At 50.6% G+C, this 20794-nt stretch overlaps 1 protein-coding gene across 1 annotated transcript in view; it reads left to right on the top strand.

The window, feature by feature from the left end:
• The window catches only part of GRAMD1B (GRAM domain containing 1B), an 82634-nt gene that overhangs the window by 52563 nt on the left and 9277 nt on the right, over positions 1-20794 (top strand). Inside the window, exons 3-12 of the mRNA XM_017738359.1 lie at positions 2153-2363; positions 3789-3809; positions 6912-6935; positions 9298-9318; positions 10318-10341; positions 16995-17079; positions 17753-17856; positions 17981-18076; positions 18443-18523; positions 20496-20611. Of these exons, the coding sequence (XP_017593848.1) occupies positions 2153-2363; positions 3789-3809; positions 6912-6935; positions 9298-9318; positions 10318-10341; positions 16995-17079; positions 17753-17856; positions 17981-18076; positions 18443-18523; positions 20496-20611 (783 nt within the window). The remainder of the gene's footprint in view (positions 1-2152; positions 2364-3788; positions 3810-6911; positions 6936-9297; positions 9319-10317; positions 10342-16994; positions 17080-17752; positions 17857-17980; positions 18077-18442; positions 18524-20495; positions 20612-20794) is intronic.

Genomic DNA, 20794 nt, shown 5'->3' with positions numbered 1-20794 from the left:
AGAAGGAGCAACAGGAGCACAGACAAGGTGAAACACCCATTTTAACTGGATCTGCTGAAAGTCTGTGAAGGAACCTGATGCTCTTTAACATTTCAATACACTAAGAAATCCCTGATGATTTTACTTCATGATATACCTAAACTGCTGCAGGCAGTGCTGCTGAGACAATGGTCCAGATCATTTTTTGATTTGTCTTCTGCATCAGTTATTATTTGGAGGGATTAAATCTTGAATATTGCTACAGTTATTGCTGCACTGGTTTAGCATTCAGTATTCCTGTGCCTTGTCCAGGGAAAGGGAGGCCACAGGACAAGATGCTGGGACAATGTGGCACTTGGGGGATGTGCCATTGCTCCTTGTGAAGAACCCCAGCCAAGGGGGAATTGCTCTGCCTGTCTTTGCCCTGGAGCTGCCTTGGGGTTTAGGTGTTACTTGAACAGGTTTTGTTGTTCTCTATCTGTATTTCTCATCCTATTGAGTAGAAATAGGTAACAGAGCAGAGTTTGATTTAATCCAGCTTCCTGCCTGCAGAACATTTTGCAAACCCATTTTCCCAAGCCTGTTCATTATCTGTATGAACTTGCACACTTTATACTGGGGGCAGCATCCTCTCAGGGGCTCCTGTGAAACTCCATGCTGCTGTTCCTGCCCCGTGCCAGCTCCTAGGAAATCTGATTCTGGCCCTGTTTGCATAAGCAGCTTGGCTGTGACTGTTTAGGGAAAGTTTCATCACTTGTGCATTGACACAAGCAGTGAGCAAATAAAGGGTAATTTACGAGGCCAGTTCATCCAAAATCAAACCAACCCAAACCTGATAACTGCTGGAGGAATGTGTTACGTTGTCTACTCGTATCTAACTAATGCTCATAAAATGGTTTTGGCATCTTCAGAGGTAAGAAGAGATGGATATGATTTCTATCTGGGAATCAATGAAACTTCAGGCATGTGTTTAACTCTTGTAGCTTTTCAGGGAGGAAACGATCCATTTGGAGTACCTTGCTGTGCGTCATTGTGATTGCTGGATAATTTGGCTTAAATTATAGCCCTTAAGACTCTGATTGTACCAACTTCTTTAATTCAGTCCCCTGCAGCTGTAATTCCTCCATCCTTTCCCTGTTGCCTCTGCTGTCAGATGTGGCCTGTTTGGTGTTGCTCATGAGATACCAGGGTACTGAAGAAGTTAGCACAGATCCAGTCCTTGGAGCAGCCCAGGTTCTTCTGTAACCTGCTGACTTGAGCAGGACCAGCTGGAAAAGCCTTGAGGATGTCTGGACTGCTCAGAAATAGATTTGACTCCTGAAGGAAATGAGTGACGGAGGGAAAAATGGGTGTAGCATGTGGTATTTTGAAGAGTCTGTCAGGAAGGAGAGGCATCAAAAGAGAAGGAGCAGTGAGGAAATCTGAGTTTTCCTGTTCTGTATTAATAATTACATTACTGGCTTGCTGATTGACATGCTGGGGCATTTGCTGAGGAAAGAGGATGAGAAGTTCCGTTCCCCTCATAATTTCTGTAGAACTCTGAAAGGCCTTGCTTTTCCCTTTGTGAAAGAGGAACTTAATTTTTTTTTTTTTAAATCACAAAGGCTTTTAGGTCATAGCAAGCCTTTTTCATGCCCAGCTCTAACTGGTGTGGGAAAGGATGGTTCTGTACAGGAAATGCTTCATTGAATGTCATCATGACTGCCCTCCCAGAGCACCCACATTTCTGATGCTCTTTGATGGGGTGTTTTCTGAAAGGTGTGACCACATTTTCGTACATCGTGTTGAGAAGAGCTGCACTAATGAAGGAGGGGCAGAGTGAGGCTGTACTGAGAACTCGCTGCCACCTCCCTCATTCTTGAGCCCACGTTTAGTTTTTCCAAGCTCAGATCATCACTTGAAACTCTGGGAGCCCACAGGAGTCAACGAGTTTGTTCTCGTGGGCATTGCTCTGTGGTCTGAGGGATTGAAGGGTGGGTGGAGAAAGGCACTGCCAGCAGTTCCTCTGCCTCTGGTAAATGAGAACTGCCTGAATTCACTGGGGGCAGTGGGTGTGTGTGCTCAGGAAGCAGCTCTGCCTGCTGTGCTGTGGGGAGGTCTGTGGGTGCCGCACAGCTTTCAGTCTGAAGATGGCTAACGCTGCCGTTCTTTCCCCTTCCTTTCCCCCCTGCAGTACTGCCAGTAACTCCAACCGCAGCACGCCTGCCTGCTCCCCGATCCTGCGCAAACGCTCCCGCTCGCCCACGCCGCAGGACGCCCCGGGGGACGCCATGGTGGAGAAGGGCTCCGACCACTCCTCAGACAAATCCCCGTCCACGCCGGAGCAGGGTGTCCAGCGGAGCTGCTCCTCCCAGTCAGGCCGCAGTGGGGCCAAGAACTCCAAGGTGAGGAGCGAGCAGAGGGCTCTGGCCATGGTGTCCCTGGTGCTGGGCGTGCACTGCACTGGCTTTGTCCTCTGCCTTTTATTTCTCTGTCTGACTTCCCTCCCTCGTATTTCTCCCCCATCATATTTCTGAAGGTTCTCCTAACTCGGAGTCCTTTGCCTGGGTCAGACTTCAGCCCAGCCCTGAGTCAACTCATTGATTACAACTTGCTGTTGTCAAGGTCCTGTTCCTTGGGAGGCTCCGTGGTTTTGAGAAAGACCTTGAAAATCACCTGTTGCAGTTACTTTTGGTCACCTGGGTCATGAAGGGGCATGGAACCAATAACATTTCCCCTGTGAAGGGCCTGTGCATCTCCCCAGTCCTGCCCAGGCCCTCTGCGATGAGGTTCAGGTTGCACAGAATCAGTTTTCCAGCCCTCTGCCCGTTCCTTCCATGGCTGCAATGTTATGACTGGCTTGCCCAGGATAGCTGATATTTTCCCCAGGAAGATTTTGTGTCTCTGGACCATATTAGAAGCAGCCTTGTCTTTGCTGTGCAGGGGAAGAGGGTTTCAGGTTTGGCTCTAGGTTTATGTGTGAGCAGTGGGACCTGGTAAAACACACACAGGAGCCTGGGGAACCAAACAGACCTTTGATTATGACCCTGGTATATCAGTGTTGTGTTATAAATCAGCTGTCAGGAGCACTTGTGTTTGCCCAGACTTTTGAAGTGAGATGTTTCAGCCTGAGTAATTTCACAGGCATAACTCTGATGGCTCGTATAAAATGAACTGTTAGATCTTCGCCTGATTTATTGCTGGACTTTGTCACACACAAGGATTCTTCATCCCCTCCCCTTTGTGGTCGCTCAGCAGAGGGAACAGGACTCAGTGGCCCACATTCTGATCTCTCATCACCACCACGGGGGGAGGCTGTGAGTTCCAAAGAGGGGGGAAAAGGGTTTTTCAGGCTTGAATCACTGACGTTCTGAGGTTGCCCTTGAGGTCAGCCTGGCTTCCTGTGCACACAGTGACCTACAAACCCTGTCCCAGGACTGGGTGACACCCTCAGGACGGGGTTGCCAGCACTGTGTTCCCAAAGGGAAGCTCCCAGTGGGATGGAGGCAGGCAGGATGCAGGGCATGCTGTGCTCGTAGCCACACTGGGGATGCTCGCAGGGAAATGGGCTCCTTGGGAAGGGGGAATCACAGAGAGGAGTAGCATTGCCCTGGCCCTCAAAATGCTGGAAATTAGGGTCATGGGAGTGAGATTTTTACCAACAGTGAATACTAAAGCTTAATTTTAATTCCTGGTGCTTCCACGAGGAAGGGGGGGTACAATGCTCTCTGTTGGGTGTGTGGGTTTTCCTTCTCTTGATCTGCCAGGTAATTTTTCTTCTTTCCCTAATTTCCCTCTTTTCATTCCTGCATGCTTTCTCTCCGATTAAGTCACACAAGCGCCTCTCCAAAGTAAGCCTTCTTTTTTCTCTCCTGTCCCCCACTGTAGAGCTGTCTCATCACTCAGGAACCCTCCCCGTGGTGCTGAGTGCTGACCCCAGTCAGGCATTCTCCTGCTGTGGCTGTGAGAATGTCAGCAAGAGCTCAGCCCCGTGCCTGTAGCTGGAAGCTGGTTTCACTGACATCACTGGGATCTCGCTAATATTTGCTCACACAGAGTGAGAACTGGCCTGCTCATCACACTCCTTCAGCTGCTTCCAAGTCATTTTAGCCTTTAATTTCTGCTTTCCCCTCTCCCTTGAAGTGAGCTGCTGTCTTTGCCAGGGAGAAATCCACTGGAGTTGAACAGAACCACGATCCCTTCTCCTTCCTCTCTTCTTCCTCCATGATTTCAGAAACAAGAGTTGTTCTCCATGACTTCTTCCCTGCTTTTCATGATGAATAGCATTTTTGTGGCCAGTGATCTCAGATTACTGCCCTTGCACGCTCTCCTGTGTGATGGAAATATTAAAGATCGGTGATTTCAAATGAACATGAACCCAGCTTGAACCCGGTAGAACAGACCTGTCCCAAATGAATTGTGAGAATTCATGGGCTCGCTCTGAGAGGTGATAAGTGGAAGATCCCTCTGTGGGTTCTTGGATTGGAGATAAGATCATTTGGGATTTGATCTCACACCTCTGTGCTACCCCCAGAAGAGTGGAAAAATCAGAAACGCAGGTGGGGTGTTGTTGGGAGAAAGTGCCAGGCTGTTGGCATTTCCACTTTATAAAAGCAGAATGGCTTGGATGGCTTCACAATCCACAAAATCCTTGTCTTGGCCTTTCCCCAATCGATGCCTTAGATTTCCTTGCAGGCAAGTTCTCAGAGAGCAGTGCTGGCTCACTGTCTCCCCTTGGTCGTGGTCCTTGTGACCAGCCCGACCTCACATGATTTGCTGGTGTCTGCTGGAAGCTTCTTTATGTCTTTTTTTTAGACAGATTGTCTTGTGCTTGGTATCTGTAGCTGGGATAACTGCAGAGGAGCACTGTGGGACTAAAGTCTCAGGTGAGGTGTGAAAGAAGTGCTGTGGAAGGTCTGGAGTAGCCTGACAGGATTGCTGGTGAGTAGAGGTGTGTGGGCCAGGCCAGGCTGTGGTAAGCTGGAGGTGCAGAGGGTTTTAGGAGAGGGATTGGTGGGAAGAAGCCTGGAACAGAGTGGTGTCTGTGTAAAATGTGTGTGCAGAGGTGCTGTGAGGTGCCTGCAGCCAGCCCCTGCTTCTCTGAGAGGGAGAAACCCCAACCCCTGCGAGGCAGCTGGAGAAACAGGAGGGAAGCGGAGCCCAGATGAGTTCAGAGGGAAGGGGATCCCCCAGCAGCCTGTCAGAGCCTCCTGCCCTGCTCACACACACACACACTCAGGATATTCTGAGTTGGACCCACGAGGATCATCGAGTGTGCAGCCTGGAGCTCTGTTCTGGGCTCCACAAGCTGCTTCCTGTGGCACAAACGAAGAATTTCAGGCATTAAACCCCCTGCTTCTCCCCACACAGATGATTCCATTGAGTGCTCCTACAGGGAGAGGTTAGGAACAAAGAACTCGAGGGCAAAGATTTTAAACTCTCCTTTCTCAGCCTCTTCTCCTCTCCCTGCCCATCTCCTGCAGGAAGAATGGTTTGATTCCCCAACCTGTCTGGGTAATGAGGTGGAACAGCTTGAGCCCATGAGTTTGCTGCTGTGTTGGTACAATTGCTGACAGATCTGCTTGAGTCCCCTGCCCTCTTTTGTCTGCCGTGTTCTGTGGTGCTGCAGCGCTGCCGTCAGAGGGAGCGCTTCACCAGGAGTTTTTAAGCACTGGAATTGCATCCCGAGGGAATCTTTCCCAGAGCTTGCTTTGCCACCCTGACCCCAGCAGTGTGCCACGGACCAAGGGCTGGCTCAGCCTTAGGCTTTTGCTGCTTCTGGGACAGCTTTCCAAACTCAGGGAAAACCCATCTTTTTGCTAGTAGCAGTGATGAAATACGTCTTTTTTAACTGTTTTGCTTCTGCCCAAGGATAAAAGTGATTTCCTGTAGGTTCTTCCCAATGCCTGTAGCTAATGGTGAATGCTGAGGATTAATATTAAGTTAGGGGGAAAACATAAATTTTGGTGTAGGTCCTGGGGGTTGTAGAACAGTTTAGGTCAGGAGGGATCTCAGGAGGTCTCTCACTCAAGCCCCTGCTCAGAGCAGGGTTAAGTCAGCTTGGTCTAAACCCTCGTCCAGCCACGTTTTGCAGCCCTCCAAGGCTGGAGATCCCACAGCCTCGTCAGGCCCCTGCTCCAGTGCTTAACCACTCTTGTGAACAGGCTTTTTCCTCCTCTCCACATAGACTTTCCCTTACTGCAGCTTACAACTGTTGCCCCTTGTCCTTCCAGTGTGCCACGATGAGAAGAGTTTGGCTGTGTCTTCTCATCCACCCCTCCCACTGGGTGGGACAACTCCCCTGTAGGTAGTAGGTAATGAAATTCTGATGATTTTGGGCTGGGGTGAGGGTTTGGGGAATAAATTCCATCCATTTCCCTGAGTTATGGCCGTTTAGAAGCTGGGTGGGCAGCGCAGCTTTTGGAAGTGCGCAGAGCAGGACAGAGGGCTCTGGGATCTGCTCCGAGCTCTGCCCTCAGCCCCGTTCTGTGCCTCTGCTTCCCCAGGTGTAAAAGGGATTTGGGGATACTCCTAGAGCTCTGTGGCACGTCACTCACTTGGGAGCAACAAGGAGTGAGTTGTGATGCTGCTGCCAGTGATGCTGAGAGGTAGAAACTCCTTTTGGATGGAGTTACCAGGGTGAAGTTCTACGTGTGACCCGTGTGCGCTGCAGAGCTGTAACCTTCCCTAGCAGTGCTCCAGGTGGGAGGTCACTAAATCATGAATATTTAGAGGCAGCCATTCAAGGCTTAGAGAAAATATTCCATTTTTCACATTCCTCCAAAGTTCTTCCTGGTTACAGCCCCCTTGTAACCACGAGCTCTGCTCTGTGCTCCTGTAGCATCGTCTCTGCAAACCAGTCCCATTTTCTCCGTGTCTGTGTGCAGCTCTCTCCCTCTGTTACTTAGTTATTTTCTCTTTTCAGTTCTAATGCTTATGGTTTCTTTTTCCAGTATGACAGACTTAACCTGCTCAAAGTAAGAATATGTTTTTCCTTTTTCTTTCTCCCCCTCCCCTTTTTTCCCCCCCTCTGTTTTACTGTCTCTTGATTTTCACAGTTTGCATCTCCCTGTACTCTCAGTGAGTTAAAAAAAAAATAGAAGAGAGATTTAAGGGCTGAGGTTTTTTGGATTTTGGACAAGTCTGTTGAACTTGGTGGAGGCAAAAGATGAGGTTTGAATGTTGGTATAATTAAGGATGTTGGTAAAATTACAGATGTCAGTATAATTATGGATGTCTGTATAATTTTTTTGTGTGGAAGAGCTCAAAGAAGAACCTGCAGAGCTCCTTTATAGGGGAACCTTGATTCAGGGGAATTCAGATGTGAGGAGGAAAAAAATAAATAGCTCCTGCAATGAATGCAGCAGAGGGGAGTGAAATCCTGTTGGGTTGTGCTGACACCACAGCATGGGCACCCTGATTTAGAAGCCACAGTGACAGCAGTGCCTCTGTTGTGTGTGTGCCAATTATAGTTTGATGGTGAGGGTTTTTTTTCCCCAGGAATTTCTGAGTTACGCCTTTTGCTCATTAAGGCAGACAGATGGCAAAACAAATCTGCAGGAAAATCACTCCATCTCGGGCCCTGTGCTCCTGAGGACAAGGTGCTGTGTGCAGGGTTTAGATTAATTACCCTGGTTCTTTTTATAGTGTAGACTGGGTTGCATAAGGCTTTTTTCCACGTCCTACTTGCAGGGAGGGATGACTTCAACCCGATCCTTTATGAATGGAGGGTATGGCCAAGTATGGAAAAGAGTGGGAAGTAAGAGGAAATTCCTCTGGTTGGCTGATGAGCCATGCTCTGTGTGCAGTCCTTCAGCTCATCTCCTTTCCCCAGAATTTGGGGAAAAAGGGGTGTTCCTCTTTCTAACGTCAGAGTTTTGTATTTTAGCCCACGTGCTCTGTTACTGTGGGGCTTTTCATCAGAGACCAGCGCAGAAAAACTGGGAGCTCTGCAATGAGTCCTACAGAAATGCTGGCTCCAAGAGTGGGATCCAGGTGCCAGTGAGGTTCTGTGGCTGGAGTGGCACACAGGGAACTGCAAGCAGGGAGATCCAGGGGAGGGAACAGAGCAGCCCCTGTATCTTCACAGAAATCTCTGGTCCCATCTGATCTCACTAACACTTCTCCTTTCCTGTAGCAGAACATCCTGTGTGTCCTGGTGGGCTGCCCCAGGGCAGGCAGTTTCTGTGTGAACATGAGCTGAATTCCCAGTGAAACACAGAATGTTTCCCTTCCTCTTCCAAACCGGGTGCAAAGCCTGGAAAATTCTCCAAGGTCAGAAGCAAGATGGCTTCAAAGGAGGAAAGGCAGTGAAATATTGCTTCTGTCCTTGTGTGCTATCCTCAGCTCCCACTAATGTAGTGTGGAAGTGGCTGGGAGAGGGGGACAGCACAGCTGGAGCTGCCCACCCTCGGTGGGAAAGGCTACAGTGCCCCCAGGCTCCACTGCCCTGAGGTAAATCCCCCCAAAAGGGGGGGATTCCTGTGTACCCTGTCAGCTCTGCCCAGTGTCCTGTTGGAAAGCCAGCCTGGCTGGAGTGGGAAGCTCATTTCTTCCTCTCCCTGTGCAGGTAAATCTCACCTCCAGCTGCAAATTGCCGAGCGTGACTTTCCAAGCTGAGCCAGCTCTTTTGTGTGCTCCAGTGTGACGTGTGGCCTGTCCTCTCAAATCATCTGAAATGCCGTGATAAGGACGAAAAAAAAAATTTAAAAAATCACAGTGCAGATGATGCAAAACACTGTGCACTGAAATGCTGAAAAAAAACCAAATCCCAGCCTTTTTTTTTCCTTGCTTAGCTTTTCTAGCGATTTTCTACAGCACTTTTCCTGGCTCTGTGTGTGTGTGTCCCTTTAAAAATTGAAAATACTCTTGGAACATTTGCCTTTTGTGAGCAAAGCTGTGTCCCTGCCCTTAGCAGTGCTTCAAGGGCTGTTTGAGGCAATGTGAGTTTTGCCAGCTGGCCAGTGGAAGAATGAAGCCCCTAAAACACAGCTGGCAGTGATGATGTGATGGTGATGATGATGGTGGTGAGCTCCTCTGTTGCTGTGTGGCACTGCTGGTCTGCACACAAGATGACAGCATGTCTGTGTGTGTGCATGTGGACATGCACACCTTGGCCTGAACTGTCTCCTATTCCAGACTCCTGCTGCTGGATTTGCTTCTGTAACTGGGGATAACTCTGTTAGACCACACTGTGAAATCCATTGAAATCTTCTGTTTAATCCCACTTTCACTTCACTAATGATACAAACCAGATTGGAGCTGCTTTCTCTGTCCCTCTCTTTGTGATCCTAAGATCTCTGTGCTAACTAATGCTTCTCTTTTATTTTGTCCTTACAGAAAAGCCAGAGTTGGTATAATGTAAGTACTTCAGTTTCTCTTGTCCCTGGGTGCTGTGGGCTGGGCGGGGGGAAGGTGCAAAGGGGCTTTGCAGTGGCACTGGGGCACTCTGACCATTTCCAGGAGGAGGAGGTGGAAATGGCTCAGCACTGGCAAAGGAGGGCTGACATCCTGAGGAGAGGGATGCCAGAGACAGAGAGCAGAAGCTTTGTCCTTTTTGGTCACTCTCGTGATGCTCCCCACATCCTGCACCTCAGGTTTCTCAGCATGGGGGCCGTGGTGTGGTGACACGTGGTGACAAACAGAGCTGCCACCCTGCAAACCCTTTGCATCTCTCAGGGCGGTGCGGGGGCGAGAGAGGAATTATTTTCTACTGACCCCATAGAAACACCAACCACCCTTTGCTTCTGCCTCGGTGTTCTTTTCGTTCTGCCAGCACGAGTGGCCCTGCTCTGGGCACAAAGTCGGTGTCACTTTTGCACGGTCGGGCCCCACCCTCGAGGCTCTGGAGTAGCCACAGGCAAATGCAGCAGCCATCCCAAGGTCAGCCACAGTTCCTGCCCTCCTGCAGCCATCAGACAGCAGAGTGGGGGCCAGCAGAATGTGTGGTTTTGGCTGAAACAGCGTGGGCAGGTTGGACAGAGGTGAGGGAGGCAGAGTTAGGAACGTGCTGGGTGTGAACAGCAGCGGGTGTAGCGTGGGCAGGGAGAGCTCTCAGAGGCAGAGAGGGATCGAGGCAGCAGCATTAAAAATAAAATACAAACCAAGGTGGGCCAGACTGGTGGAGAAGTGGCAGATAAGGACTGTGAGCAGATGCCCCGGCCTGACCTGCTGCCAAAACCTGACTCTGTCACCAGGCTAGAGGTGACTTTGGCTCTTACTGCTTCTGCCTGTAGCTGCTGAGCTCCATTCCCTGCTGCATGATGCTTTGCTGTGGTCTGCTTCTGTGGGTCTCTTGTGTTTTCATGTCCTCTCTATCTTATCTTTCTGTTCTCTTGTTTTTCCTCCATATATTTTCAGCATGAGAGACAGTACATCCGGAGAGTAAGCACTGGCTGCATTTTTTTGTGGTTTTCCCCACCCCACCCCATTATTTTCCTTTGTAAACAAAACAAAACAAACCCATTTTCTAGTTAGGAGAGACATTCTGGCCAGATAAAAGCAGCAGTGTGAAAATATGGATGAGCCACAGACTCCCGGAAGTCAGTCCGTCTTGGCAATGTTATTTCCATTAAAAACCTGCTAATGCACCTCCTTGATAGTTCCCCTTCTTTGCCAGCTCCTTCCAGGCAGGATTTTTGTGCCATTTGGACCATTCTGATTCTGCCATTCCTTTCCCCTCTGAGAGCAGCTCTAGAAATGAATCAGAGGCCTCTTCATGAAGCCTCAGAATTTCCTGTGCTCCCTTTCCCCCACTTGCATTTTACATAAACCCCACCGTGCCCAGAGCGAACACCCTCCACATTGTTCTCTGTGCCAGCTCAGCAGCCCTGGGTGCCAGGCACTGTGCAAACCCAACCCAAAAAATAATCCCTGCCTCAAAGAGTACATGGTCCTCAAAGATCCCCAGGGTATCACCAGTTTTCTTCATTTTTTTGCTGCTTTTAACTGGTCTTTTTGTCTCTGTAGCTCTGCATCCCTCTTTGCCAGTTGGAACCCTCCCTTTCCCTTCTCCTGGATTCCTTTTTCTCTCTTTTTTTCCTTAAGATGCCATCAACTTCTCCTGCCTTGTGTGTTCTCCTTCTGATCCCACCAGTGCTTTTTTGGGATTGCCATCCCTGCCCCATGGAGAAGTGGGAGGTAAAGGGGTGGAGTGAGGTCATGGGTTGCTTTGGCAGACCTGCCCCTCTCTCTGGTTGTGTTTTCTCTGCTTGGCTTTCCAGAGGACAAATGCAAACTGGTGCAGGTGCACTGTGAGATTGAGAAGAGAACACCAGTTTGGGAATAAATGCACTCAGCCTTTTGGGGTTTCCTCTTTGTGGTGCAAGAGCAGGAGGTCAGTGGAAAGGAAAAGTCCCTGAGGTGTTTCTCGTGCCTTTAGTGAGGAACTGAACATGGAGAGTTTGGTTTGGAAATACCGTGGTTTTTAGGGAGGAGAAATCTGTTGGTCACTCGTGGTTTAACCATCAGTTGTGTCTGCTTTGGGTCGTGTGTCTGCATGGTGAATTGTTGTTAATTGATTTATTATTTTAAAATCATTTTGAAAATAGGACTCAGACCTTAAAACTAAACTTCCTTTGTAGTTCTGTTTACTGAAACAGAGATGTGCCTTAGTCTGTGCACCCGAGGTGCTCAGAGAGGTGGGAAATCTGTGTTTCACTTCCATGAGGACACCAAGGAGGAATTGCTCTGTCTGTGGGGGTGTCAGTAACTCCACACTCGGCAGAAGGAATGTGTCACCCAGCAGATGTCATTACAATGAGAGACAAACTGGAGATATTTTGCTGCCAGGGGTAAAATCTCTCTCCTTCCTTCTTCTCTCTGGGATTTGGGCAAAGGGCCCCATTTCTGAGCGTGGAGAGCTCTCATTTCTGTGTCACAGTTGAGGCCCTGAGCCTGGCAAATCTGCCATGGTTTTCCTGCCTCATTCTGTCTCACTTGGACTGTGAATCCTTCTATGTCCCTGTCCCTAAATTAGGGTGTGTGTCTCAAGATCCTGCAGCATTTCTGCTGCTCTGTAGCAGGGTTTGATTCTCCAATCCGGCACCAGGCTTCAGGAGAATCCAGAGGATGCTCTGGAAAACAGAATAGATGATAGATAGATGATCCTGAAAAGTTAGAGAAAACATCAGGGAACAGGTGAGATTTTTATCTGTCAGTGAGGTTTTCGCTTCAGTATTTACATCCCAAGCTGTGCCTTGCTCTGTATTCCTTTATTTTTATCTGTCACATGCTTTGAATGTTTTTCTTCCTGTAACTGACCTGAGCAGTGAAAAGACACCAATTGCCTCTTCCAGGTGTTTGTAAATATTAGAAAACTAGGAATATTTGCTATCCCAGTCAGTCTGGGCAGATCAATAGGAGCCCAGTCCTTCCCACCTGCGTTTGGGAGAGCAAAGTCTGCCCTGAGGATTGCAGGGAGTGGGACAGGGGCCCTGCTCCTGCAGCTCTGCAAACAGATCTGTGCACACAGGGCAGCTCTCAGCCTGGCAGGAGCTCAAAGTCTCAAAAATAAACCCAAAATTCCAGTGGGGAGGCGGGTAAAGGGGAGAGCCCAGAGTTTTCCATTGGGAAAACTGCAGGGAAAGCCTGTGCAGGAGGAGCTGGCTGAGGACCTGTGGTACATTGTGATGCTGCAAAGGGCCTTTGTGGGGAACTCTGAGCAGCTCTTGAGCTTCTGAAGAATAACCAGACATCACAAGACTGATAAGAAACCAGCCCTGGCTGGCCTCAGAGTGCTGTGTGTTTTCTTGGAGACCTCGTGGGTACCACAGTGGAGGGGAAACTCAGCTGCTGGAAAGAGTAAAGCGTGCCCTGTAAAGACCAAGGGGAATGCCTCACTTCAGGGAGAGCATCAGAAACACCTTTCCCAGAGGTGGCAGCCTGAGCCTCCCTCAGCAGCAGCAATCACGTGAGCAGAGTTTAATGCACAAATCCAGGCCTGATGAATGAGCAAGGTGTTGAAGAGCCCTTTTCTCTGTAAATCAGCACATTCATCTTCTAAGTCCCAGTAACCATTTCATGAAATTATTTCTGGAGCGATATTAACTCCCTGCCTTTCAGGTATTTTTCATCCTGTCAGATTTTCCATGACTTTCAGTGTGTGGATTACCAGCCTGGCTCAGTTGCTGGGTTGTAGTGGCACTAAATTAGAAGTGAACTGTCGGTGCAAGTTCGTGTGATGATGAACTCGGATCCATTTTCCAGCCCAGATGGCTGGTGATTACTTTGAAGCATCTTCCTCTGCTTCTCATTCACTTTTAAAGGGAGAAAAAGGAAAAAGAAGCAAAATCTGAGCAACCAGAATGGGTTTAGAGGAGATGCTGTGGGACAGGTGGCCACTTTCTTTGCTGGTTTTTCATGTCAGCCCTGCTGTCAGTGGGGTCTAAACTCTCCCACACAAGCAGGGAGTGTGTTCCATTTATTCCAGTAGTTTTCCAGGAGCAATGTCCATCACAGAAGTCCATCAGTCATGCAACTGGATAAATTTTCCTTCCCCCTCTCCTCTGTGCCTCCTGCCAGCTCTGCTCCCTGTTTTCTGTGACCTGTTCTCTCCAAAACTCAACATTCCTCAGGTTTTGTGTTCTCAGACTTTCATGTCCTGTCCCATCCCCCAGCAATATTTACTTTTAAGTTTCCCGTGGAGGGTTTGTGTGTAACAGGGAGATGTCACCATGGGGAGTGACCCTTTTGTCCCCATTTCCCCACGGATCCTCTCCCCCCACCTTGGCAGTGCCATCCTGTCCCGTCTCTGTTTGCAGTGCAGTTAATGTTTGCTGCCTCCAGCTCCAGGTCAGCTCTTCCCATTCACCTCTGCAGAGGCAGGTGGCTGGGGTGAGAACAGAATCATCCTGGTGGGGCTTTTTGGGGGTTCAATCCCATTTGGAGTTTCCAGCAAAGAGGGCCATTGAGTAAAGCAGCACAGGTGGCTGTAATCCCAGTTCTTTGTCCTTCACAGGTTACAGAATGGATTTTTCTTTATTATTCCCTCATCTTGGGGTGCAGATGGAGGCACTGCTTCCCTCTGACAGTGCTGAATGGGAGAGCTGTGTGCTCCCTTAGCAGCAGCAAGGATTTTGGGGTGCAGCTGAGCAGACAGAGCTCGTCAGTGAGCAAACTGCACCCCTGGCTTGGAGTGGAGCAGTGCCTCAGCACCGGCTGGGCTGTTTGCTTGGTTGGTGTTTTTTGAAATCTGTGTGCCCAGTTTGGGAAGAATGAGGGGTTTATTTCAGTGTTTGCTCACAGCTGAGCAGATCTGGTGCCCTGCTGTCGGCATTTACCTGGGCACTTCCTCACCTGAGCAGGGAGATGGGGAGGCTGGGACTCAGGGCAGAGGGACACAGGGAGTGCCAGCACCCCAGGCAATCTCCTGGATCTGCAGGGAGTTCATTTCCTGGAGGAAGCCCTCGGCCTTCATTTCCAAAGTGACCGGACTAATGAACGAATCCTAAAAAGCTTTATTTTTTGAGGGGAGAAAAGTGGGCTCAGAGATACACCCAGGAGTGGTGCAGCCCCTCAGATTTCTGCCCGTGTGGATCTCCCCTGACTGGTTTCTCCCAGCCACATCCTTCAGCCCGGTCTCTCCTCGCTCCCCTCACGCCTCCCCCAGCACACTCTGTCCAGCAACTTTCCATTACAGGAAACATCTGCTGGGAGGCAGGGCCGAGCCTGGGTTACTGCAGGGCATTGGCCGGCAGAATTCCCCAGCCCCAGTAGCTCGAGGCATGTGCGAGTCATTTTGGGATCTTCCCCAGCCGCCCCTGCCCTGAGAAACACTGAGGCTGCCTCTGAGAGCAGAGAGGGACTGCAGGGCAGGCACTGAGGAGTAAGAATCGCTGCTTTTCTGCTTCCAAAGAGGGGGGAAAAGCTGAACTCTGAGCTGTTTGCCTTCCTGTTGGGTCCTGGAAGCCGCGTGAGTTGCAGCGGGGCTGGCGGCCGGAGCTGTTTGGGGTTGGAGCCGGCACTTGTGGACATTGGCTGTGCTCGGGGGCAGCTCAGGTGCCCTGCACACGCCTGCCAGGGCTGCTGCAGGGGATGCCCACAGCAAGAAGCTGCTGAGGCTGCAGCAGGAGAGCACAGAGGGTGCCCACCAGCACAATTACCCCGATGAGCCTCTTTGGGAAAAGTCCTCTGGAGGGCAAATCCTGGCTCAGATCCTCAGGGGCCGCCTCAGATGAGCTGGATGTGGGCAGGAAAGCAGGGGAAGGCACCGAAACTCCTGCCAAGCTGCTGCACCTCTCTCGACTTTGGACATAAACAAGGAGCAGCAGGAGCAGGAAGAGCTGAGTTTGAGTGAGCTGTGCCAGTGCTGAGGGAAGGAGATGGATTCCCTGCTGGAGTGTGGCTCTCTCTGGGATCTTTTCCTGGATCAAGAGCTGCCATGGTTGCAGTGGGACCCGGAGGGACTTGTGGACTTCTCTCAAGGAAATGTCAGCCCTGGAGCAGATGAAATCCCAGCTGTGAGTGTCTCTAAACTGAACTGTTTGCACCCTGCCAGAGCTGCTGGGGCTGAGCAGAGCCTCTGTTAGGACAGGTTTTAGCCAGGCTGTGTTGGAGGCCCCTCCACATGGAAACTCCTGCTGAGCTGGGCTGCTCTGAGCCCCAAAGCTCAGCCCTGTTCCCTACTCTGTCCCTGTCCTGTCTGCTTGTTCCTGGAAATCTTGGGCTTGGGTTCTTGCTGGAGCCCTTCTCAGACCAAGATCTTTTCCAGATGTTCAGGCTGGGAGTTTGGTAAGTGAAATTCATATTTCTGTCATCTGCTGGTTGGCAGATTTTACTCAGGGTGAGATCCCTTCCTTTGGACCCGTGGGGCTGGAGTGAGGCTCGGAAGTGCTGAGCTGATGCTGGAATATTTTTGTTTCCAGTCCATTGAGTCGGTGTGAGGAACAGGGAACGCTTTTGGGGGCGAGGGGTTGTCTGTGATTTGACAACCAGCATCGAATCTGCTGTGATTTGACAGCATTTGGCAGCTCTGTGAGGATAATTCTAAGTAAACCCTGCATTCCTCCCACCCCTGTGACTCCACCACCATTCTCAAGCTGAAGCTGCCTTCTCTAATCTCAGATTTTTGGGGCCCTTGCTGGAAGGCTCCCACCTTTCTGCCTCGGGAAATCGGTGCCTCTGGAAGAGGATTGTTGGGAAGGAATGGAGATAGAGAGGGAAAAGGTGGTACTCCAGGTGGCTTCTTCTCCATTGGCAGGAGAAAGAGCACTGCAGATTGTCTGGGAGATGTGAACTTGCACCTGCCTCTGATCTGAAGCTCTGCCCTCAGAAGATGTTGTGGCTGTTGGGAGCAGCTGGCACGGGGTGTGGGAGGTGTGGGCAGTCGCATCACGGCTCAGTGACCCCAGAGAGGAGCCTGATCGTCCTCCAGCCGACAGCCCCATGTTCCGGAGCCCTTCCCTGAGGCCAGGACACAAAACAAGTGCAGGACACGGTTCAGTCCCTGGGAGAGTCTTTTCAGAGCCCCACTAAAGCATCCTCACCATCCCAGCACGTGGCTGTGTGTTTGTGTGGTGGGGAGAGGGGTGGGCATGGGGAATCCTGAGCTCTTGGTGACGGTGGTTGCTCGAACTTCTCTGGCAGGGCCGAATCACCCGTCTTTTCTGGGGTGAATCACCCCTTTTCTGGGGGAAATCACCCCTTTCCTGGGGGAAATCACCCATCTTCTGGGGTAGCTGTGCCGTTCCTGAGGGTTGGCAGGGGACTGATGCATTGCGAGCAGAGCACACGCTGTACCTTGGACAGTGTAGGATTGCAGGGAGAGGGGATTCCTCTGCAGCCACAGCTTGTGCAGGCAGGGGTGCAGCTTTTCTACCCTGGACTTGCTCTTCCAAGTCAGGTTCTCCTCTTCCTCTCACTCCCTGCACTAAAGCCCAAACCCTCCCATCGCCGGGCTGTGATGGGAGCTCCTGGCCTCGCGCTCTGTAAGTGCATCTGATCCCCCTCCTCCTGTACCGAGGTGTTCCCGTTTCCCCCCTCCGTGTCCCTGCCCTCCTGGCTGCCCCTCTCTTCACCAGCCCCTCTGTTCCTTGCAGGTGCTGAGTCCGACGTACAAACAGCGGAATGAGGATTTCAGGAAGCTTTTCAAGCAGCTCCCGGACACGGAGCGCCTCATCGTAGGTAAGGCCAGTGCTGTGCTTTGGGGAGGAAATCAGGAATCCATCCAGATTTTCCTTCTCCAGACATTGCCACTGAGGAACAAGGCTGTTCAGTCTGCCTGGAGCACATTTCTGATGGGTTTTGTGTTTTCTGATGGGTTTTCCTCGTTTGGTGAGGAATGACACCTCCCTTTTTCCCAATATCCCTGCTCACACATGGCTGCCCTTCCCAAACCTCATGTCCCAGCTGGTGAGATGCCTGGTGCATGGCATCTGCTCCTGTGTCTTACATAACTGGTGATCCCCTCCCATGCCTCCTGCTGGTGAATGCTGCCCGGCCTGGCAGAGGGATGGAAATCGTTAGGGATGCTTAAACGGGGGGAGAAATGCCCAGTGACACCGGGAGGCAGAGAGGAGAAGACAGATGAAATCTGGAAATAGCACATGGCATGCTGCAGAGTGACCAGCTGATAAGGCAGGGTCATCAGTCAGGGAGAGAGATTGTCTGTGACGTGCCCTTGGGAGAAGAAAGCCCAGTGGACACAGCAGCAGCTGGGGCTCGGCTCCTGCTGGCCCTGCCTTTGCCTTGCTGTGTTGAGTGGCTTCTCCTCTCCATGCTGCTGCTCATCCTCACCTTTAGGCTGTCCCTCTTTTGGGGTTTGTGCTCCTCACTGACCACTGGTGTTCTCCCACAGATTACTCATGTGCTCTCCAACGAGACATTCTCCTGCAGGGCCGCCTCTACCTCTCCGAGAACTGGATCTGCTTCTACAGCAACATCTTCCGCTGGGAGACGCTGGTAAGGCTCTCCCTCTGCTGCCCTAAAGCTGGGCTTTGTGCTCAGGTTTGCTTTGGAAGGGCTCTTCTGTTGCTTTTCTCACCAGTTTCTCCCTTTCCTGGTGTTTTTCCCCTCCCTGGTGCAGCTGACGGTTCGCTTGAAGGACATCTGCTCCATGACCAAGGAAAAGACAGCACGGCTCATTCCCAATGCCATCCAAGTTTGCACTGACACTGAAAAGGTACCTCCCACACTGCTGGGGCTGCCCCTGTGTGGCTGGCAGGGGAGTTGGAGTGTGGGGTGGGGTTTTTCCAAACTGGGGAAATACCCAGGGAAAAGGGCTGGGGGCTGAGCTGGTGCTGAGCTGGGCTGAGGCTGGAGCTCAGGTGTGGGGTGTGGGGCCAGGTAAAGCATCCAGGTTGTACAGCAGCACATCTCTGACAGAGCTGTTTCAGGGCTCACTCCCTGGCCTCTCCATGAGCTTCACTCTGTGCTGTGTGGATGGCTCAGTCCAGCTGGATGGTGACCCCAAACAGGCTTGTTGTGTTCTTCCCCTATTTTTTGGCTATTTCTGAACTGATTTTTCTCTCCCTCTCTCCCCATCCAGCACTTTTTTACTTCCTTTGGGGCTCGAGACAGGACGTACATGATGATGTTCAGACTCTGGCAGAATGCTTTGCTTGACAAGGTACAGAGAGACAACCTCAGAGCTGAGCTGGGATGGAAGGGGGGTGATGGATGTGGGCAGGAGCATCACTTCTGGCTGAAAAAGCACGTAGGGACAGCAAACACAAGTGTTCAGGCAGAGCAGGCTTGTGACTGCAGATGCAATTCCCTCTTTTTGCAGGGAATTCCATGCTGTACACACACAGTTGGTGCCACTCTGCTGAGGAGTGGAATGGGGGTCTCAGGAGGGGATTTTTCGGAAGCCTGTGATTCCACAGTGAAGCAGCACTCAGGAAAGCAGTTCAAAAAGCAGCAGAAATAACTCACTGTGCAGGCAGAGCTCTCAGTCAGTCTGTGCTCCAGAAGTGTGGAGATGCAGACAGGGCAGAAAATGAGTGTTCAGGGCATCCCAAATCCAAGTGAGGGCAGTGGTGGGTGCAGGGTGCTCTGGGTAAGGGCTCAGTGGGTTGGGTTTTAAAATAAATTTGCTCCTGCTGTGCCAGAGGCCCTGTAAATCCTATATTTGATCCGAGTATCTGTTCCACAGTGTGTGGGGTATTTCTGGCCTCTGTGCAGCAGCAAGCCTGATGTTACAGTGCTCCCAGCATTTCGGGATGTCCTGGCTGGAGTTCAGGCCATGCTGGAACACTGGAGGAATGAAGCACCAGGAATACCCTGTCCCAAAAATTGGGGTAGGATTTAGGAGGAGAAGGGATCACCTTGCCTCGGGCAGGCTGTGCTGTTCCATAGGCTGTAAACTGAGCAGCCTTTTGAAGTTCCCAACGAAATTCAGTGCCCTTGGTCTCAAGGTGAAGGCAAAAGGGAACTGAGACAGGGATAAAGACAGGAAGCACTTCCAGAGCTCTTTTTCCAAATGTGGGGTCCGTGGCTGGCAGGAGAGGGGGGAGAAAGAACTGAGTCCAATTTTCCTGATAAGACATGGATGTGAGTTCATGTGTTGTGGGAAGGAGGTGGAACAGTCAGACATTCTTCTGGATGAAAGTTCCTCATTAGAGGCTTTTTTCCAATGCTTTTGGTTGCTGCTTTGGGGAGCCAGATGAAAAAATTCCTGCCTTATCCCGTGCAGTTACTATGGGAAGAAATTCGAGCCAGCAGCTCCGAAGTTCACCGGATTTGTTTCCCTTCATTACCAAGAAATCTTTGTCGTTGGTCATAAGTTTCTCATGGGTAAAAATCCCCTTTCATCCCTGTATCACGTCTTTAAATCACAAGTTTTCCTGCCCTGTTTTTCAGAGCTCATGTCACAGTCATGTGGTGATCACTGACCTGTATCCCTAAAATCTGGGCTTTTTTCAATGCTCTGCATAATTCATTTTCTCTTTCCATCTGCAGTATATACTTTTCACAGGGGTGTCCAGTGACACAAACTCCTTTTGATTCCAAACTGCAGCAGGAAATGTTTTTCCTCGTTGCTGTTTGAGATCATTTTCCCTGCAGCTGGGATTGTTTAGGCAGCTTTAATTTAAACAAAATTGAAGGAGAAAAAAAGAACCTCATAAGGTGTCGGGGCTTGGTGGAGCAGCAGACATTAAATGGAGGCACAGCAGAAGAGGAAATGCAGGTTTAGTGCTTTCATTTTTACATTCCAGCATTGTTTAGTGGGAAGTCTCATCCATGTGCTGCTCTGGGTGTAGCTTTCTGGTACTTCTAGGTAACAGGAGATTGTGGCATGGAAAAATAACAGTGTCAGGTTTTGGGGCAGAACGGGGGCTGGTGGTGGAGGGTTATTGGTGACAGGGCCTGTTGGTGCTCGATGGGGGCAATCTCTAGGCCAGAGATTAACGAAGTAAACTCCATAAAATGGAAATTCACAGAGCTGAGCCCATAGAAAGCCTCTCACCTCCCTGTATCAGAATCTCTCACTTCCCCTTTCAGGGCAAGGAATGCCCTCCTCCTCCTGGTAGTTCCAAACTTTCAGTGTATTCTAGCATTCTTGGGTGCAAACGGGTTGTGTTCTGTATTCCCTGTCTCAGCCTCTGTGTCCCAAGGAGCTCTGGCACTTTGTCCACCAGTGTTATGGGAACGAGCTGGGCCTGACCAGTGATGATGAAGACTATGTGCCTCCTGATGATGACTTCAACACCATGGGGTGAGTGGGGAGTGCTGAACTCTGCCAGGGAGGGAGGAAGGGTGGCCCCAGGAGAGCAGGGTGTGCTGCATGCCGCAGAGGGCTGCTTGTCCTGAGAGATTCTGGGGTCTGGCCAAATGTTTGCTCTGAAATGGGTGATGCCCAAAAAGCTGGAAGTGTAGCATTTCCTTCTGGAGGCTGGGA

Source organism: Corvus brachyrhynchos, unplaced genomic scaffold (assembly GCF_000691975.1).
Source record: "Corvus brachyrhynchos isolate BGI_N302 unplaced genomic scaffold, ASM69197v1 scaffold46, whole genome shotgun sequence".
Classification (NCBI taxonomy): Eukaryota; Metazoa; Chordata; class Aves; order Passeriformes; family Corvidae; genus Corvus; species Corvus brachyrhynchos.
Note: the sequence above shows the minus strand (reverse complement) of the source record. Positions and strands in the feature narration are given on the sequence as shown.